The sequence below is a fragment of the Hylaeus volcanicus genome, unplaced genomic scaffold (genome assembly GCF_026283585.1).
Source record: "Hylaeus volcanicus isolate JK05 unplaced genomic scaffold, UHH_iyHylVolc1.0_haploid 12197, whole genome shotgun sequence".
Taxonomy (NCBI): Eukaryota; Metazoa; Arthropoda; class Insecta; order Hymenoptera; family Colletidae; genus Hylaeus; species Hylaeus volcanicus.
Window position 1 is genome coordinate 193,567 of NW_026533147.1, and position 16,083 is coordinate 209,649.

Consider the following 16,083-nt stretch of genomic DNA (forward strand, 5'->3'; position numbering starts at 1 on the left):
TAGTGACTTTATATATTAATATTGACAATTTTTTTTTTTTACGTCAGGAATGAATGAAGACGGTTTCGCCCAACCGTTAGTCAATCTATCAAATACCGTTTCTTCAGTTTATCGTAAAGATGTGGCAATAATTGGTGCAGGCCTATTGTTTCCAAAACAATGCTCGACAATGGCACAGTTTTGGAATATGTTAGTTGCTGGTGAAGACTGTACATCCGAAATACCACTCTCGCGCTTTGATATATCTTGCCATTATAATCCAGATCCAGATGTTCAAAATAGTATTTGGGTAAAATACGGAGGTTTTGTTGAATATGGTTGTATTGAACGGTTTGATCACGCAACATTCAATATTTCTTCAGCGGAAGTTGTGTGTATGGATCCTCAGCAACGTGTAGTACTTTGCTGTACTTCGAAAGCTTTAGCAGATGCAAACTTAGACCGTCAAGAACTAATGAATACAATGACTGGCGTGTTCATTGGTTGCTGTAATTTCGATTGGTACTTTGTTAGCCAGCATCGTGCTTCACCGTTTTCTGGAACAGGCGCTTCAGGTTCTCTTGTATCAAATCGTGTTTCATATGTTTTTGGTTTAAAAGGACCAAGCTTTTCCATTGACACAGCTTGTTCATCCTCATTAATTGCAGTTGATAATGCTGTAGAAAAATTAAATTTAGGGTTATGTAGTCGAGCTGTTGCGGGTGGAGTTAATTTGATGTTAACGTCTCACTTATTTGCTAGTTTCACTAAAGCTCGTATGTTAGCTCCTGACGGTCGTTGTAAAACATTTGACAGACGAGCCAACGGATATGCTAGAGGTGAAGGTGCCGGTGTTGTCATACTTGAGTTGGCAGAAACAATTCAAACATCTGGCCGAAAAGTATGGGGAATCATTAAAGGCACTGCAGTCAACCATGATGGTCGCTCGGCAAGCTTAATTGCTCCCAACGGTCCAGCACAACAAGATGTCATCCGTTCTGCACTAAGAAAAGCACAACTGACTCCAAAACATATTATGTATGTGGAAGCACATGGAACTGGAACTTCTCTAGGAGATCCAATCGAAATTGGAGGGTTAAAAGCTGTTTTTGATCGACGTGACGTTCCTTTACTAATTGGAGCACTTAAACCAAATATTGGTCATGCTGAGGGAGCAGCTGGTATAGCAGGTCTTTTAAAACTTTGCTTATGTTTAACATATGGATTTTGTCCTCCAACAATTCATTTCACACAACTGAATCCATTAATAGATTTAAGTAATTTCAAGGCAGTTTGTCCGCCAACAATGCTTACAGAAATTTCAACACTTTCTGGTTCACGTCGTTATGGAGGTGTTAGTGCTTTTGGATTTGGTGGGGCAAATTGTCATGTTATTTTAAGTAATCCAACAGTCTATAATCAAAAAGAAAACGATAGCTTGCCTCAACAAGCTGAAAAAAAATTTGAGTGCATGTTGGCAAATGACGTGAATACATCTAATGAGAAACTTGCAAGTAAAAGCAATATTTTGCCAAAAGTCTCCCTAGAAGCTTCAGTCTGCCATGAGGAAGGTGGTACAGATGTCACGATGACTGGAAAAAATTCAGTCACGCATTATTTTCAAATTGCACAACCGTGTCACCCTCTGGTAGGAAGAAGAATATCACAAGATGCTTTTGACGTGGAAGCTGGTCGAACGTGCAGTACAGCACATTTCTTGTGGAATGTACGTCAAGATACATACATAACACTCTTTGAGGATCATAAAATATATACAAATGTAGTAGCACCAGCTGCATTATTATTAGAAAGTTTAGCAGCATGTGCATCAACTGTTAGCTCAAGATTAACTGATTTTTCTGGATTCACAAAACGGGATGTGCAAGTTTTATTAAATAATGTTACATTTGAGTCTCCAGCTGTTATTTTTCCGCCTCCAGACGATCGAACTGATCTTGGGCAACAGTTATTCTGTGTGTCTTTTGTAAGAGATGAAAAAGATTCAATGAACTCTGTTAGTGGCAGTATTTCTTCATTGTCTTCTTCTTCCCAACCCGCGTATCCATTAACAAATAATGATGTGGATAAGTTAGACTTAGTTGTGAATTGTCGCGTTGCTTCAGTGCAACTAGGTCATACATTGTCTGATTCATTATTAAGCAAATTGGGCTTCACAGAAAATTCACCTAATGATGTTTTACAAGAAGTCAAAAAATTATGCTCTCATGATGTTCATGTACCATTACTGTATAGTTCAATGGCTTCAGTGGGTTTGCATTATGGAGAAAGGTATCAACGGATATCTGAATTGCATGTGGGGGATGACATTGCCGTCATTCGTTTAAGTCTTGGTTCTCCCAAAACACCGAATTCATTGTTAAGCTCTGCAGAAGCCGGTCTACGATTGCATCCTGCCATTTTAGATGGTGCTTTTCAAGCAGCTGCAGCTATTCTTACCTATAAGTACGAAAAGGATAAAAAAATTGAAGGAGTTCAAGATGCCAAAAATGAAGAAAAAGCAATTTGTAAAGCATGGCGTTTTCAGAAGGCTATGGTACCAGTGTCAATAGAATCAGCTTTAATGTTAAGTCATCGTATGGTTTCTCAAGATTTTTGGGCACTGATTAAATTAAGAGAATGCGATGAAAAACTACGTTTCGCCTTTATTGATGTTGTGATTTTTCAAAAAAACAATGCATGCGTCGCTGAGTTGAAATGGGTAAAGCTCCAGCGTGTTGAATTCAAACAATCGGTTAAAATACCATCTCATTTGTTATGGAATTTATTATGGAAAACTATAAATCTCTCGTCTGTGTGTCATAAAAAAATAGATGAAGTTCCATCACAAAGTGCGGTAGAAACTGAAAAAAAAGTAATGATCATTACGGATACCATGACAACGTTAGATTTTACGTTACTTTCCGAATTGACTCAAAATACATGTGCTTTTGAGAAAGTGACTTCTGATGAATTGTGTGATCGATTGCAAAAAAAAGAGTTTGATACACCAACGACTGTTATCTTCCTGGATGCCGCTTTAGATGTTGTGTATGCAAATAAGGAAAATTTTAGTGTTAAAAATTTAACGGATTCTTTTGAATCAAATAATAGCATTAGGGCTTCGACAAAAGGCTTGAACATTCTAGACACAATCTGTAAAATTACAAAAAGTTTATTAAAACAACTAAAACATTCTCGACAATCCAACTCTATTCTTTCCTCTTCATTTTGGTTTATAACATCTAGTTGTCAGTCACCCAATATAACATCTACATCCGGTATACCTTATCATGGAGGTATTTGGGGTTTTTTGCAAGCCGCTAAATTGGAAATGGAAATGTCAGTTGGGCGGTCCGTTCGTCTCTCTTATATTGACGTTCCTGATAAAGTAGCAAACAATTCTTTACAATTAATTTATATTGTAGTTTCAACCATATTACTAACGGGTTCATGGGGACACGATTTCGATACGTGTCGAGAACTGGTCTTAGCTTTGGAAAACAAAGAGCAAAGAAAAGTTTTGACTACAACAGAAAATCAGGCTTGTTTGAAAAGTGAAGTTTCCTCTGAAACTCAGACTGCTTTAAATCATCAGAAAGATTTAGAGTGTCAGACTTGTTTGAATGGGGCAAACGATCCTATAATGACAATCGATTTGCAAAAAGGTGTGAAACCAGTCATGGAAAAAGAAAATGAGTTAACTAGTCCTATACTTCTAACGTCAGAATATCAACATTTGTTTCCAATGTTTGAAACACATTGTTTACGCCTAATGAAACCCGTCATCAACAAACCACAAGACAATGTGACTATTTGTGGTTCTGTTGAATTATTAATGCGTGAAAGAGGAGCTTTAAGTAATTTATCCTTAATACCCCAACCTGATGATGATTGTTTAACACCATTACCAGATGGGTTTTGTCGAATTCGGATGCGTGCGGTTGGTCTGAATTTCCGTGATGTTTTAAATGTGATGGGTTTATACCCTGGAGATCCCGGTCCGCCAGGTGGAGACTTTTCAGGAACTGTTTTAGGTTTAGGAAAAAATGTTAAACATTTAAAAGTGGGGGACGCTGTTTTCGGTATAGCACCAGGATGTTTAAAAACTTATTTAGTAACTGATGCCGAGCTAGTTCGTAAAATGCCTTTAAATGCCACATTTGCACAAGCAGCAGCATTACCTGTAGTAACCGTTACAGTCGATTATTCTTTATGTGAATTAGCCAAAATTCAAGAAAACCAAAAGGTTTTGATTCATGCTGCTACTGGAGGTGTTGGTCTTGTGGCTATTGATTATTGTAAACGGTGTCATGCTGATGCAATCTGCACAGTCGGAAGTGAAGCTAAATCTAAGTATCTTTCAGAAACTTTAGGCATTCAACATATTGCAAGTTCACGTGATGCTGTGTTGTTCGCTCAACAAATGAATCAATACGTTAAAAAACATGGCTTAATTGACGTCGTTTTAAATAGTTTGTCAAATGATTATATAACAGAATCATTAAACGTGCTAAAACCAGGTGGAGTGTTTATAGAATTAGGAAAAAGAGATATATTAACACACGATAGAATGAAGCAATTACGTCCTGATGTTATTTATCATACAGTGGCTATTGATCTTATGTTAGAGGAAAATCCGCGATGGTTTGGAGATTGCCTTGAATCGATTGCTGCGCAAGTAGAAAAAAATTTTATTTCGTTGCTACCTTGCACATTATTCAATTTAAGGAATAAAGAAAACGGTGCAATCAGTGCTTTCAGATATCTACAACGTGCACAGCATATTGGTAAAGTTGTGATTGTCAATCCAGCATTTGCAGATGGCTCTCTACTAGAAAATGGAGCATATGTGGAGAATCAATTACAGGTAACCAATGGGTTGCAAAGAGAATCTACAATACGGGAAAACTTGGAGAAAGAAACGCCAATGAATATTCCACTGATTCCAAAAGTCAATAATGCATGTTATATCATTTTTGGTGGAATGGGTGCTCTTGGTTCAGTTATGAAAAACTGGTTAATTCATGAAGGTGTTAATACTATTGTCTTAGTATCCAGGCATGTTCACGTTTTACAAGATTTAAAACAACATGATTCCCGAGAGACATTCAACACGAGTCAATATTCGCTTTGGTTACCACCTTATACAAAAAGCGCCACAATTTCAAATGACACTTCCGTTATCAATGTGTATTGTGTTCCGTGTGATGCAAGTTCTTTACAACAAGTCATTCATTTCTTTCAAGAGACTTTAATGAAAAAACTAAATCTTTGTAATATAACAGGAATTATTCATGCTGCAGGCGTCCTTTGCGATCGTAATTTATTAGATATGCACTATGAAGAATTACAGGCTTGTTATGCTGCTAAAGTGGATGTTTTATGGAATATATCTTATGCGTGTGAATTACTTAAAATTCAATTAAAATCATTTATTGTTTTTTCATCCATTTCTGGAGTTCTTGGAAATATCGGCCAGTGTAATTATGCAGCAGCTAATTCATGTATAGATGCACTGGTACGTTATCGACGTTCACGAGGTTTACCAGGTCAATCAATTCAATGGGGGGCTTGGACTGATCAAGGTATGGCGGTTAAAATAAGACATTTACTTGGTTCAGCTGGAATGCAAGGAATATCGAATAATTTAGCCAAAAGAGTTGTTTGTGATGTTTGTGTTTTATATACAAACATTACTGAAATCATGTGTGAAGCATTTTTATGGTCAACATTTTTGGAACGATACGTAGAAATTCCAAGCTTTTTATCCGATTTACATACACAAGTCTGTAATATAACACAACAAGATACAGTGAATGAAATTTTAAAAACTCTGACATTGGAACAAGTGGATGGTTTTATAGAGAAAGTTGTCGAGGAAACAGTTTTAGAAATCTTGGGTGTATCACAATTACCTTCAATGTCTGCACCGTTACAAGACTTGGGTATCGATTCATTGGGTGCTGTTGAGTTACGTAATACGTTGGCAAGAAAACTAGGCATTCGTATTCCCACAACGGCTTTATTTGATTATCCAACATTAAATGATTTAAATAATTATCTAGCATCACAGGTTCGTATTGCATTGCAACGTGAACCCGAAACTTGTAAAAAAGATTTAAATGATTGTGAAGAAAAAGTGTATTTCAAACCTCCAACATTATCTACACGTTATGAAAATTATGCTATTATTGGTGCAAGCTGCCGACTTCCTTCATCTTGTTATACATTGCCAGAGTTTTGGGATATGCTCACTAAGGGTTCCGATTGTATGCGATCCGTTCCTTTAACACGTTGGAATAATATATATGCATCAGCCTATTTGAAAGAAACGGAATCATTGAATATACAATTACAAGCTGGTTTCGTCGACGATATTGATATGTTTCCCGCGGGTTATTTTTCACTCTCTACAGCTGAGGTTCAAAGTATGGATCCGCAACAACGTGTTATGTTAGATGTTTCAGCACAAGCATTTAGTCAAGCTGGATACCATAAAGCTTGTTTAATTGGAAAAAAAATTTCAGTTATTATAGGCTGTTCTAGTTCCGATTGGCATTTTATATCAACAATGTCTTCTTCAATTCAAACATCCACATTTAGTGGAACAGGCGGTGCCATGTCGTTAATTTCGAATCGTGTTTCTTACGCATTTGGTTTAAAAGGATCAAGTCTTACTATTGATACCGCATGTTCCTCTTCATTAGTAGCTTTACATTCAGCATTGAATTTCCTAAAATTAGGTCAAGTGGCAGGTGCATTAGTTGGTGGCGTTAACTTAATGTTAGCTCCTGAAACTTTTGTAGTTTTGTCTAAAGCCAGAATGCTTTCGGTAACGTCGCGTTGTCGTACATTTGATGCCAGTGCAGATGGATATGCTCGGGGCGAAGGATCGGGTGCTTTATTTCTCGTACCCTTTAGTCCTGAAATTAATCGTAACGTTTTGGCTATTGTAAAGAGCTGTACTGTGAATCATGATGGACGTTCAGCGAGTTTAACAGCACCGAATGGACCAGCACAAAAAGACGTTATAATGAATGCTTTACACGAAGCGCAAATTCAGCCAAATGATATCACTTACATTGAGTGTCATGGAACTGGTACATTGTTAGGTGATCCTATCGAAGTGGGTGCTTTGAAAAGCGTATTTGGAAATAAAAGGCATATACCCTTGATTCTGGGTGCTTTAAAAACAAATATTGGTCATTTAGAAGCAGCGTCTGGTATAGCGAGTATTTTGAAAGTAATACTATCCTTACAGCATGCAGCTGTTCCGCCAAATTTGCATTTTGAAAAATGGAATCCACACATAGATAAAAAAGATTTCTCGATTGTTCTTCCTAAGAAAGGTTTGCACAATTTACAATCCACCACGAGTCAAACACAAATTTTAGCTGGTGTTAGTTCTTTTGGTTTTGGTGGAACAAACGCTCATGCTATTTTTGAAGTATCAAAAACGTTTCATACAAAATTTCTTAACAAGGAAAAAGAGAAAATTGTTTTTATTTGTACTGGACAAGGATCACAACATATAGGGATGGGTCAAGAACTTTATCAAAAACAACCTGTTTTTCGTAAAGTCATCCAACAGTGTCATACTCTTATTTCGCGTCATCAAATTTTACCTTATTCGTTACTAGACGTTTTTTTAAAAACGCCTGAGAAAATTAAAGATAAAACAAGTAGCGATAAAACGTCCAATTCCGATAGTCCGTGTTTAAGTAATACCTTATACTCTCAACCCTTATTGTTTGTAGTACAATATGCCTTTACTGAACTTTTAAAAGAATGGGATATTCAACCTGATATTATTATAGGTCACAGTCTTGGAGAATATCTTGCTGCATTACTTTCAGGTGTTTGGACCCTAGATGTTGCATTGCAAATGGTGTGTGTTCGTGCTAAAGCGTTAGCGGAAGTACCTTCAAATAATGGAGTGATGGTGGTTACACGTTTAAGTGAAGAGGAAGTTTGTACAGGGCTAAAAAAGTTAAAGGAAAACAATCAAGACATGTCGCAGATTGGTATTGCAGCTGTCAATGGCATTAAAAGTATTACACTTTCGGGTAGTCGTTCCTGTATAGAGGCATTTATTAAACAAGAAAAAATTGAATCAGTAAAATATCTCCCTGTATCTCATGCGTTCCATTCCCCTATGATTTCTGACGCTGTACCAAAAATTTATAAAGCTGCTTCAAAGATTTCAATGAGATTGCCATCTAAACAGCCGTGTTGGGTGTCTACAGTATCGGGGTGTGTCGCATCTTCAGATGTCATAAGCCCATCGTATTGGGCACAGCATGTTGTCAAAACAGTTCGTTTTAATGATGCATTACAATGTGCATTAAAACATTTAAAAGGTTCGGTTTTCATTGAAATAAGTCCCAAGCCTATATTAAAACATTTAATTCAACAAGCATTTCTAAATGAAAAAATGGGAGACGATTTCCTCTCGTTAACTTTGTTAGAAGATAATGTTTCAGAAGTTAAATCCTTCTTTGAAACTATAGAACAAATTTACCGAAGAGTTAAACCTCCTTTAAAATGCATTCGACAATCTTTTCCATGGGTTATTTTACAACATCCTTTACTTGGCACGTATTCTTCTCATCAAAAAAGATTTATTCAAAAACCTTTTCTCAAAACAAAAAAAACGCGAGATATTGTCAGCGCTTTAGAATCTTTCGTTGAATCTTTTCAAATGAAAAATACAATCCTATCCCATTCCGAAAATCCGTTGTTAAATGACAGTTGTTTGAGTCATGGTATTTCACCTACAGAAAAAACTATGGTTTTTCCGATGGTATTATTATTAGATGCTGTTGTTGTAGCTCAATTTGCACTTTTAGACGGTCATTGTTCTAGTAGTGTGGTTTGTTTTGATATGATTGATTTTATTGCCGCATTAAGTTGGAAACATACCGAGTCTTTGGAATTAACAACTATGGTTGAATGTGAAAAATTTGACTCTAACACGATTATACAATTTATCAGTTCTCAGGAAAATATTGACGAAGAAAAAGTTCATATTAAAAGCCGTATAGATCAAATCATTCCACAACATGTCTTTGTTGAATCGTGTAAAAAAGAAAAAAATTTTTTATCTTCTATTGAAAAATTTGAAGAAAGCTCAACTTTGTTGTATTCGAATGATGACTTTCATAGGGCTTATGAAAATATGTATAATGATTTTGAATCTTTTAAAAACTCGTTTCTTAGTAATTCAACTACAGAAAGCATTTACGCAAATTATTCGTCTTGGTACTTAAAACCTAATAAACTCTTTACTGGAGTCCAGGAAGTTCGTAAAAAAAATACTAGTCATAATAGTTTTACTACGGAAGTTTTTGTGACTATGCAACCAACGCGCCAAATATCCAATAAAACGGATCCAGAACTTTCTTACCGCATACATCCTGTTGTGTTACAATCAGTGTTTCAAGTCACTTTTGTGTTATTAAATGATCTGAAATGTGAGTTTCCCTTCATCCCAACCTTTATACAACGAGCTCAAGTAGGAATTGTTGCTTATGTTTCGCATATCTATGCTCATATACAAATGTCCGTACAAAGTACGAATCCTGACGATAAGCCGTGTACAGTGTTAGTTACTGTGTCATTATTCAATCAAGATAAAATTATTTTTGCTCGTTTCACAAATATTCTATTTACATCTAACAAGCCTAAATATCAGGAAACGTTACCAAGGAATTTAACCTGGAGTATTCAATGGGTCAATTCAAAGGTTTCTCTTCAAAAAGAAGAAAAATTTTTACAAAATATTTCTAGATCTTCCAGTAAAGGAGATAACATTTTAACCACACTTTCATTATCAACAATGTCACAAATCATTGTCACTCCTCGTCCAACTCAGGATGACAGTGATAAATGTATGAGCCCCTTATTGATAGTGGGAAACTTAAACACGTATCCTACATTTGAAAATCAACTTAAACAGTGTTTTTCATTTAGTCATTCAGAAAAACCTTGTTATACGATGATATCTTCTTTAGTAGAAATGCAGTCATCTTCTAGTAGGAAAAAACTGCTAAATGAAATATCTTGGAATGTTATATGGAATTTGACTCCATTAATGGCTTCAGTTAATATAACACAACTTTTACAAGAAATAAACATTTTGATTGAAAATCTCCAGTCGCGAGACGATGACTGTGTTCTTATTACAGTAACAAGTGGATCTCCTCTACCTTTTTCCTCCTTTAAAGATTCGAAATCCGCAATGAATAATTATTCTGAGGATAATAATTTCTCTATAAGATTTCAGTTACTAATGGGTTACTTGAAAAGTTTCTTGTGTGTATCCACTAAAGAAACGCAGTCTAATCCAAATATTTTGTGTGTAGACGTAGATCACAAAACTCTTAATCAGGGAGAATCTCTTAAATATCAAATAGATCTTGCTCTAGCTTATTATCAGCTTCAGCGTTCTCAAACTTCTCATAGGTCTTATGATAATTTTCTAATTATTCGTAGCAAAGAAGATATCGAGACAGGATCTCAACAGTATGAAATTTATGTTCCGCGCTTTGTTCATGGCAATATGGATTATTCTGATCCTATTAAAATACAAATCTACCCGTTCCCAAAACCTTACTTTTATATTCAGCCTGATATGTTACAAGACGATTCCGCGACAAGTCTCTTTAATTATAATTCTCTTAACGAAAAACCATTATGTCAAATTCGCGTTCACGCTTTTTCCGTTTCCACGACATTCAGCACTAATCAAGAAGCTAGTCAACTTTGTTCGCAATCAAACGTTTCACAGCGTTTTTTCACAACACGATTTATTGGAGTGGCTGGAATTTGTGTCAAGAACCAGGGAGGCGTACTTCACATCGGAGACAACGTTTACGGTTTGGCAGAAAACAATGTTGGAACATTGTGTACTCTTTTTGAAGACGCCGTGCACAGCATTCCTCAAACCATTCTGAATTTTGAACAGGCTGCTTGGATCGCGTTACCTTTAGCTGTTGTTGAGTATCTCTTTTATGATCTTTGGCACTTTGAAACGGTCTCTACACTTAACACGACTGAGAGTAGACGCGAGGATATTACTGCAATCCATACTAATTTTCTAAGTGATATGGTTATTTGGATCCATGATATATTAAGTGGCTATGGTCGTTGTGCTTACGCATACTGCCAATGCATTGGTGTTCCTCGCGTTTTTGTTTCAGTAAATAACTTGGAAGAAAAAATAGCAGCGGTCGCTTCATTGAGTATTCCCACTGAAAATATCATAGTCTGTAACGATGAATTTTTAAAGAACAAAACCGTTAGAGACGAAATCTTGAGTTCCATAACACATTTATTTAGTGCAACAGAACTTAAAAGAATGGATGATTTTTTAGATCCATTGATTTCTGAACTTCAACTCAAATCTTTTGTATATTTAGGTCATGTGAAACATGTCCGTAGACATCAGAAAAACTTTACAGCTGTCAACATTGATCAAGTATTAAATAGTACTTTGTATGATGCTTTGATAACTCGCGCTTGTTCACGAAAAGACATTTTTGAATTTTTAAAAAAAACAGTAGTTTCAACTATGCCGGTTGAGTACAGCCCTTCAGTTCAGTCTCTATTAAATGAAGATGGTATCAAAGAAACAATTAACCTTTCAAATGCATTCAATACAGATACTGTGTTATGTCAAGCATGTGCGAGTGACCCTTTTGTTATGCAGTTACCAAGTTCCTTAACTGCCTCAGTGTCAAAGCAAAGTCAATCCAAAATGTTGCAACCATTAGAGAGTCAAAATTTATATCTAATCTTTTATCATGATGAGACATCTGGTTCACTTTTGTGTGAATGGTTGATTGGAGAAGGTGCTTGTCATATTGCCATGATACCGTTTAAAAAGGAAAAAAAATTATCTACAAAAATAAACCAAGGTGATGATCGTTCTTACAGTACGCTCGAGAAAAACACGGTTTTTAGATCAAAGCAAGTAAATACAACTATTGTCTCAACTCTAGAATGGAACGTTTTATGTGAAAATGAGTTTTATTTGGTAATGAAAGCTTTTTTATCACAACATTCACAACTCAGCTTAACAGGAGTCTTTATTTTTTCGCCTTGCTTAACTGATTTAAAAAGTCAACATATGGAGACATTCTCTGAATTTGTTGACATACCAGAAACGATTAAATGTATTCTGACAGTATCTAATGTGATACATAAAATAGAGCACGAAACTCAAATTTTTCTTGAGCATTTTATTGTTTTCTCATCAATCACATCAGGTTTAAGGGTGCCCGATTCATCCTTACACAGTGGTTTATGTGGTGTCTTTGATTATATAATTGATAAGCGTCGTGTTGAAGGTCTCCGCGGACTTTGTGTACAATGGGGATTCTGGTTGAATTCCACATGCCAAATCTTTCAAAATAAACTTAACAAAATTGGTTTACCATGTCTTTCAACTCGTACAGTTAAGCGTTTGTTTTACAGTTTGATGAAGGCGAGCGTTAAAAATGAAAAAAATTTATTACTATGTCAATGTATTTCTTGGACATATTTCCTGTTATTTTTTCCGTCGTCCCATCCTTTTCTAAATTGTCTATTTTTACCAAATCATGATTATTTTAATTCTATTGACGTAAAAAATTTAACACATGCTGAATTTGTGTGTGTTTTATGTTCCATTGCTAAAACAGTTTCAGGATGTTGTATGACCATTGAAGGAACCACGCATTTAATGGATATTGATTTTGATTCACTTTCAGGCCTTGAATTTCAAAATATTATTTTAGATATCACCGGAATTGATATTCCACAAACACGTGTGTTCGATAATCCTACGATTAACGCATTAGCTGACTATATAATTCATGAATTGAACGACAAGAAACCATTACCTTCTTCTTCTTCTAATTTAAGTTATTTAAAAGAAGAAGAAAGAAGAGAAAAAATGGATACTATATCGGGTTTCGTAAAATTCGCACTGCCGGATAATAGCAACGCCAATCATTATAGTGATCTGTTACAACAAACTTATATATGTTACGAAGATTTCATAAAGGAAAAATACATTGACCAAGCTCTTCAAGATATTCTTCATTTAAAAAAAGATTGCGATGAATATCATATTTTGTTAAAAAATTGGGAAAAATGTCAAAACAAAATTTCCACATCTAGTAGAGTTATAAAACAGCAAGAAGACGGAATTTCGTTTGACAAGAATTGTGTATCAAAAAAAGAAAAAACAAACAATAACTCAACTCGACGCTTACGCCATACAAGACAAAAACAATATGATCCTTGGGTTGATGTTGAAACGTTTTGTAATACTTTTAAAATCAATATAAAACAACTCAAAGCAGCCGTATGTGCTCAGGATATTCAACATGTATTATTGACAGGTGTAACGGGATTTGTTGGAAGATTTCAATTATATAGTTTATTACATTTACAAAATAAAGATGATATTATTATACATTGTCTTGTAAGAGGCGAAACAATAGAGGATGGAATGAATCGTTTACGATCTGCATGTCAAGAAGCGTTTCATTGGGAGACATCTTTTGAAAAACGCATACGAATACATTTAGGGGATTTTTCAAAATATCAGTTAGGATTAGACAATGAAACATATCAATCTCTTGTAGAGACTATTGATATAATTTATCACACTGGGGGTAATGTGAATTTATTATGCGGTTATTCTCGTTTACGAGATACAAATTTCCTTTCCGTTCAATATATAATTGATTTAGCGTGTACTTGTCGGTTGAAACCTATTCATTTTACATCTACTTTAGGACAATATCCTTCATTTTTCAGTCTTTTTACTGAAGCATATAAAAATGATATTATTACAGAAGATATATATCTTTCAAAAAAAAATTTACTGGAAACGTTCCCACCACAAAGACAAGGATATCCATGGAGTAAATGGGCTGCAGAACAATTATTACATCATGCAGCCAAACAACAGTTACCAATTGTCATTTACAGATTGCCAAATATGTACATTTCTCATTTAAGTGGTTACACAAATTTAACAGATTATGTTGCTGCTTTTTTCTTAACTTGCATCCAAGAAGGAATGCTTGTTCTCGGTGCCACAACAGCACCGCTAACCCCGGTAGATACTATAGCTGATATGATCATCAAAAGATCCTTCTTAGATCAACCAAAACATTGGCAATATAACTTAATGGATACACGAGTTCTAACAACTGAAATGATTATTGAATGGTCTAAGGAATTAGGAATCAATTTAACTCCTGTTTCTTTTGATACTTTTTTGAAAGCTATACGGAAAAGAGGACCATCGTCACCTATTTTTCGTTTTGTACCATTAATGCAATATTGGAGAAAGTATTGGTTTGATACATCGGATGTTCATAATACACATCATCCAGTCCATTCGAAACGTATTTTTGAAGATTTACCTTCAATAGTGTGGCCTGATATGAAGGAAACATTTTTCCGTTCTTTTATGTACTGTATGCAACAAAAAGCGTTGCCCTCCTATTCCTTAGCGTTAACAACGGATATTAATGCATCCAAAAATTATGCAATGGATATAACGCAAATATCTGATTTCGGAAAATCGGAAGAGTATCTTTTAACCGGCATACAAATGTTTCAAAAAACTTTATTCAAAGAATGTCAACCAACGTTTGCTGGAATTTTATCTTTACACCATACAACACGACAATATGCTATTAATCTGTTAGCTATGCAAGAGTGTGAACGCCTGTATCCAGAAATTATGCAACAAAACCTTTCTCCAATTATTTTTATATGTGGATTGAACCGTTCTGGTACAACACTTTTGCAAAATCTTTTCAGTTTACATTCAGAACATCGTACACTTCGTGCATGTGAAATGATTGCACCTTATGGAAAAGATGGCAAATATCGACCTCGTCATTTACCTAATTGGATTCATAATGAAGAATGGTCTCATGATCCTCGTGTATCCTTTACACAACAACATCTTGATTTACAATTAGCTAATAATGAAGCATGGAATGCTATGCATGCTCAAAAAGCTTATTATGTAGAAGAAGACTTTATTATTTTTGAGCATTGTGGAAGATCCTATAGTATGGCGTCAGCTTTCGGATCCGCTACATATCGTAATTGGATTTTTCAAAATAATTGTGAACAACTGGAAACAGTTTATGAATTTCACTGTCGTTTTTTAAAACATCTTCAATGGCAACGTTCTGCAAAAAGATGGATTTTGAAAATGCCATTTCATTTATTTACTTTAGAAGCACTTTTCAAAACATATCCAAATGCGCATATTGTTTTCATGCATCGTGACCCCACAGAAGTCCTGGTTTCATGGTGTTCCTTAGTTCAGTGCGCAAGACAAGCTTTATGTGAGAAATACGATCCATTAAATATAGGAAAGGAAGAACTCCAATCAATGGCGTCTATGATGTCTAAAGCTTTGTCTTTTAGAAAAGCTAATCCTCATTTATCAAATCGTTTTATTGATGTTCAATATTCAGAGCTTATAAAAAAACCGGCGACAACTCTTCAAAAAATTTATCAACAGCTTACTATTCCTTTTACTCCCCACGTACAAAAAAACATCAATTCTTATTTATTAAAGAACAATGAAAAACGAAAGCTTTTATTACGTAAACAATGCCAGTTACAAGATTTTCACTTGGACACTGCCCAAATCAAGCAAGCTTTCGCAGATTATTATCTCTCTAACTTTCTACAAGAACAATAGTAGTTGTACTAATAAGATATTACTTTAATATATATTTATTTTCATAATTTTATATTTACATTCACAATAATATTTGTTTTAATAAACTGTTACTTTAATATATATTTATTTTCATAATTTCATTTTACATTCACGAGTTTTAAATAAAATAAAAAACAATAAACGCAGTTTAAAATTATTTAACAAATGACAGTAACGTTTTTTTTTTCATACATCCGCCGTCCGCTCGAAAAAAACTCCAATCATCCACGTAACATTGCTTTACACGTAACGGCAATCTTTTTAGCGTATCTTTTCAATCTTTTTTCTTAAGAAACAAACTGAACATTTCATATGCACTATTTATATAACTAGTTGAACACACTTATACGCTCGAC

The 16,083-nt window shown here is 34.9% G+C and overlaps 1 protein-coding gene across 2 annotated transcripts in view; it reads left to right on the plus strand.

Moving 5' to 3' along the window:
• LOC128882891 (uncharacterized) overlaps positions 1 to 15,918 on the plus strand; it is a 34,528-nt gene extending 18,610 nt beyond the window's left edge. The window contains exons 10-11 of one of the 2 annotated variants that reach the window (XM_054134713.1): positions 48 to 9,493; positions 9,553 to 9,601. In XM_054134713.1, the coding sequence (XP_053990688.1) occupies positions 48 to 9,493; positions 9,553 to 9,564 (9,458 nt within the window). In that variant the 3' untranslated portion in view covers positions 9,565 to 9,601. Of the gene's footprint in view, positions 1 to 47 lie in introns of both variants that reach the window. The other variant, XM_054134712.1, reaches the window with a different exon arrangement.
• Positions 15,919 to 16,083: the final 165 nt, after the last annotated feature.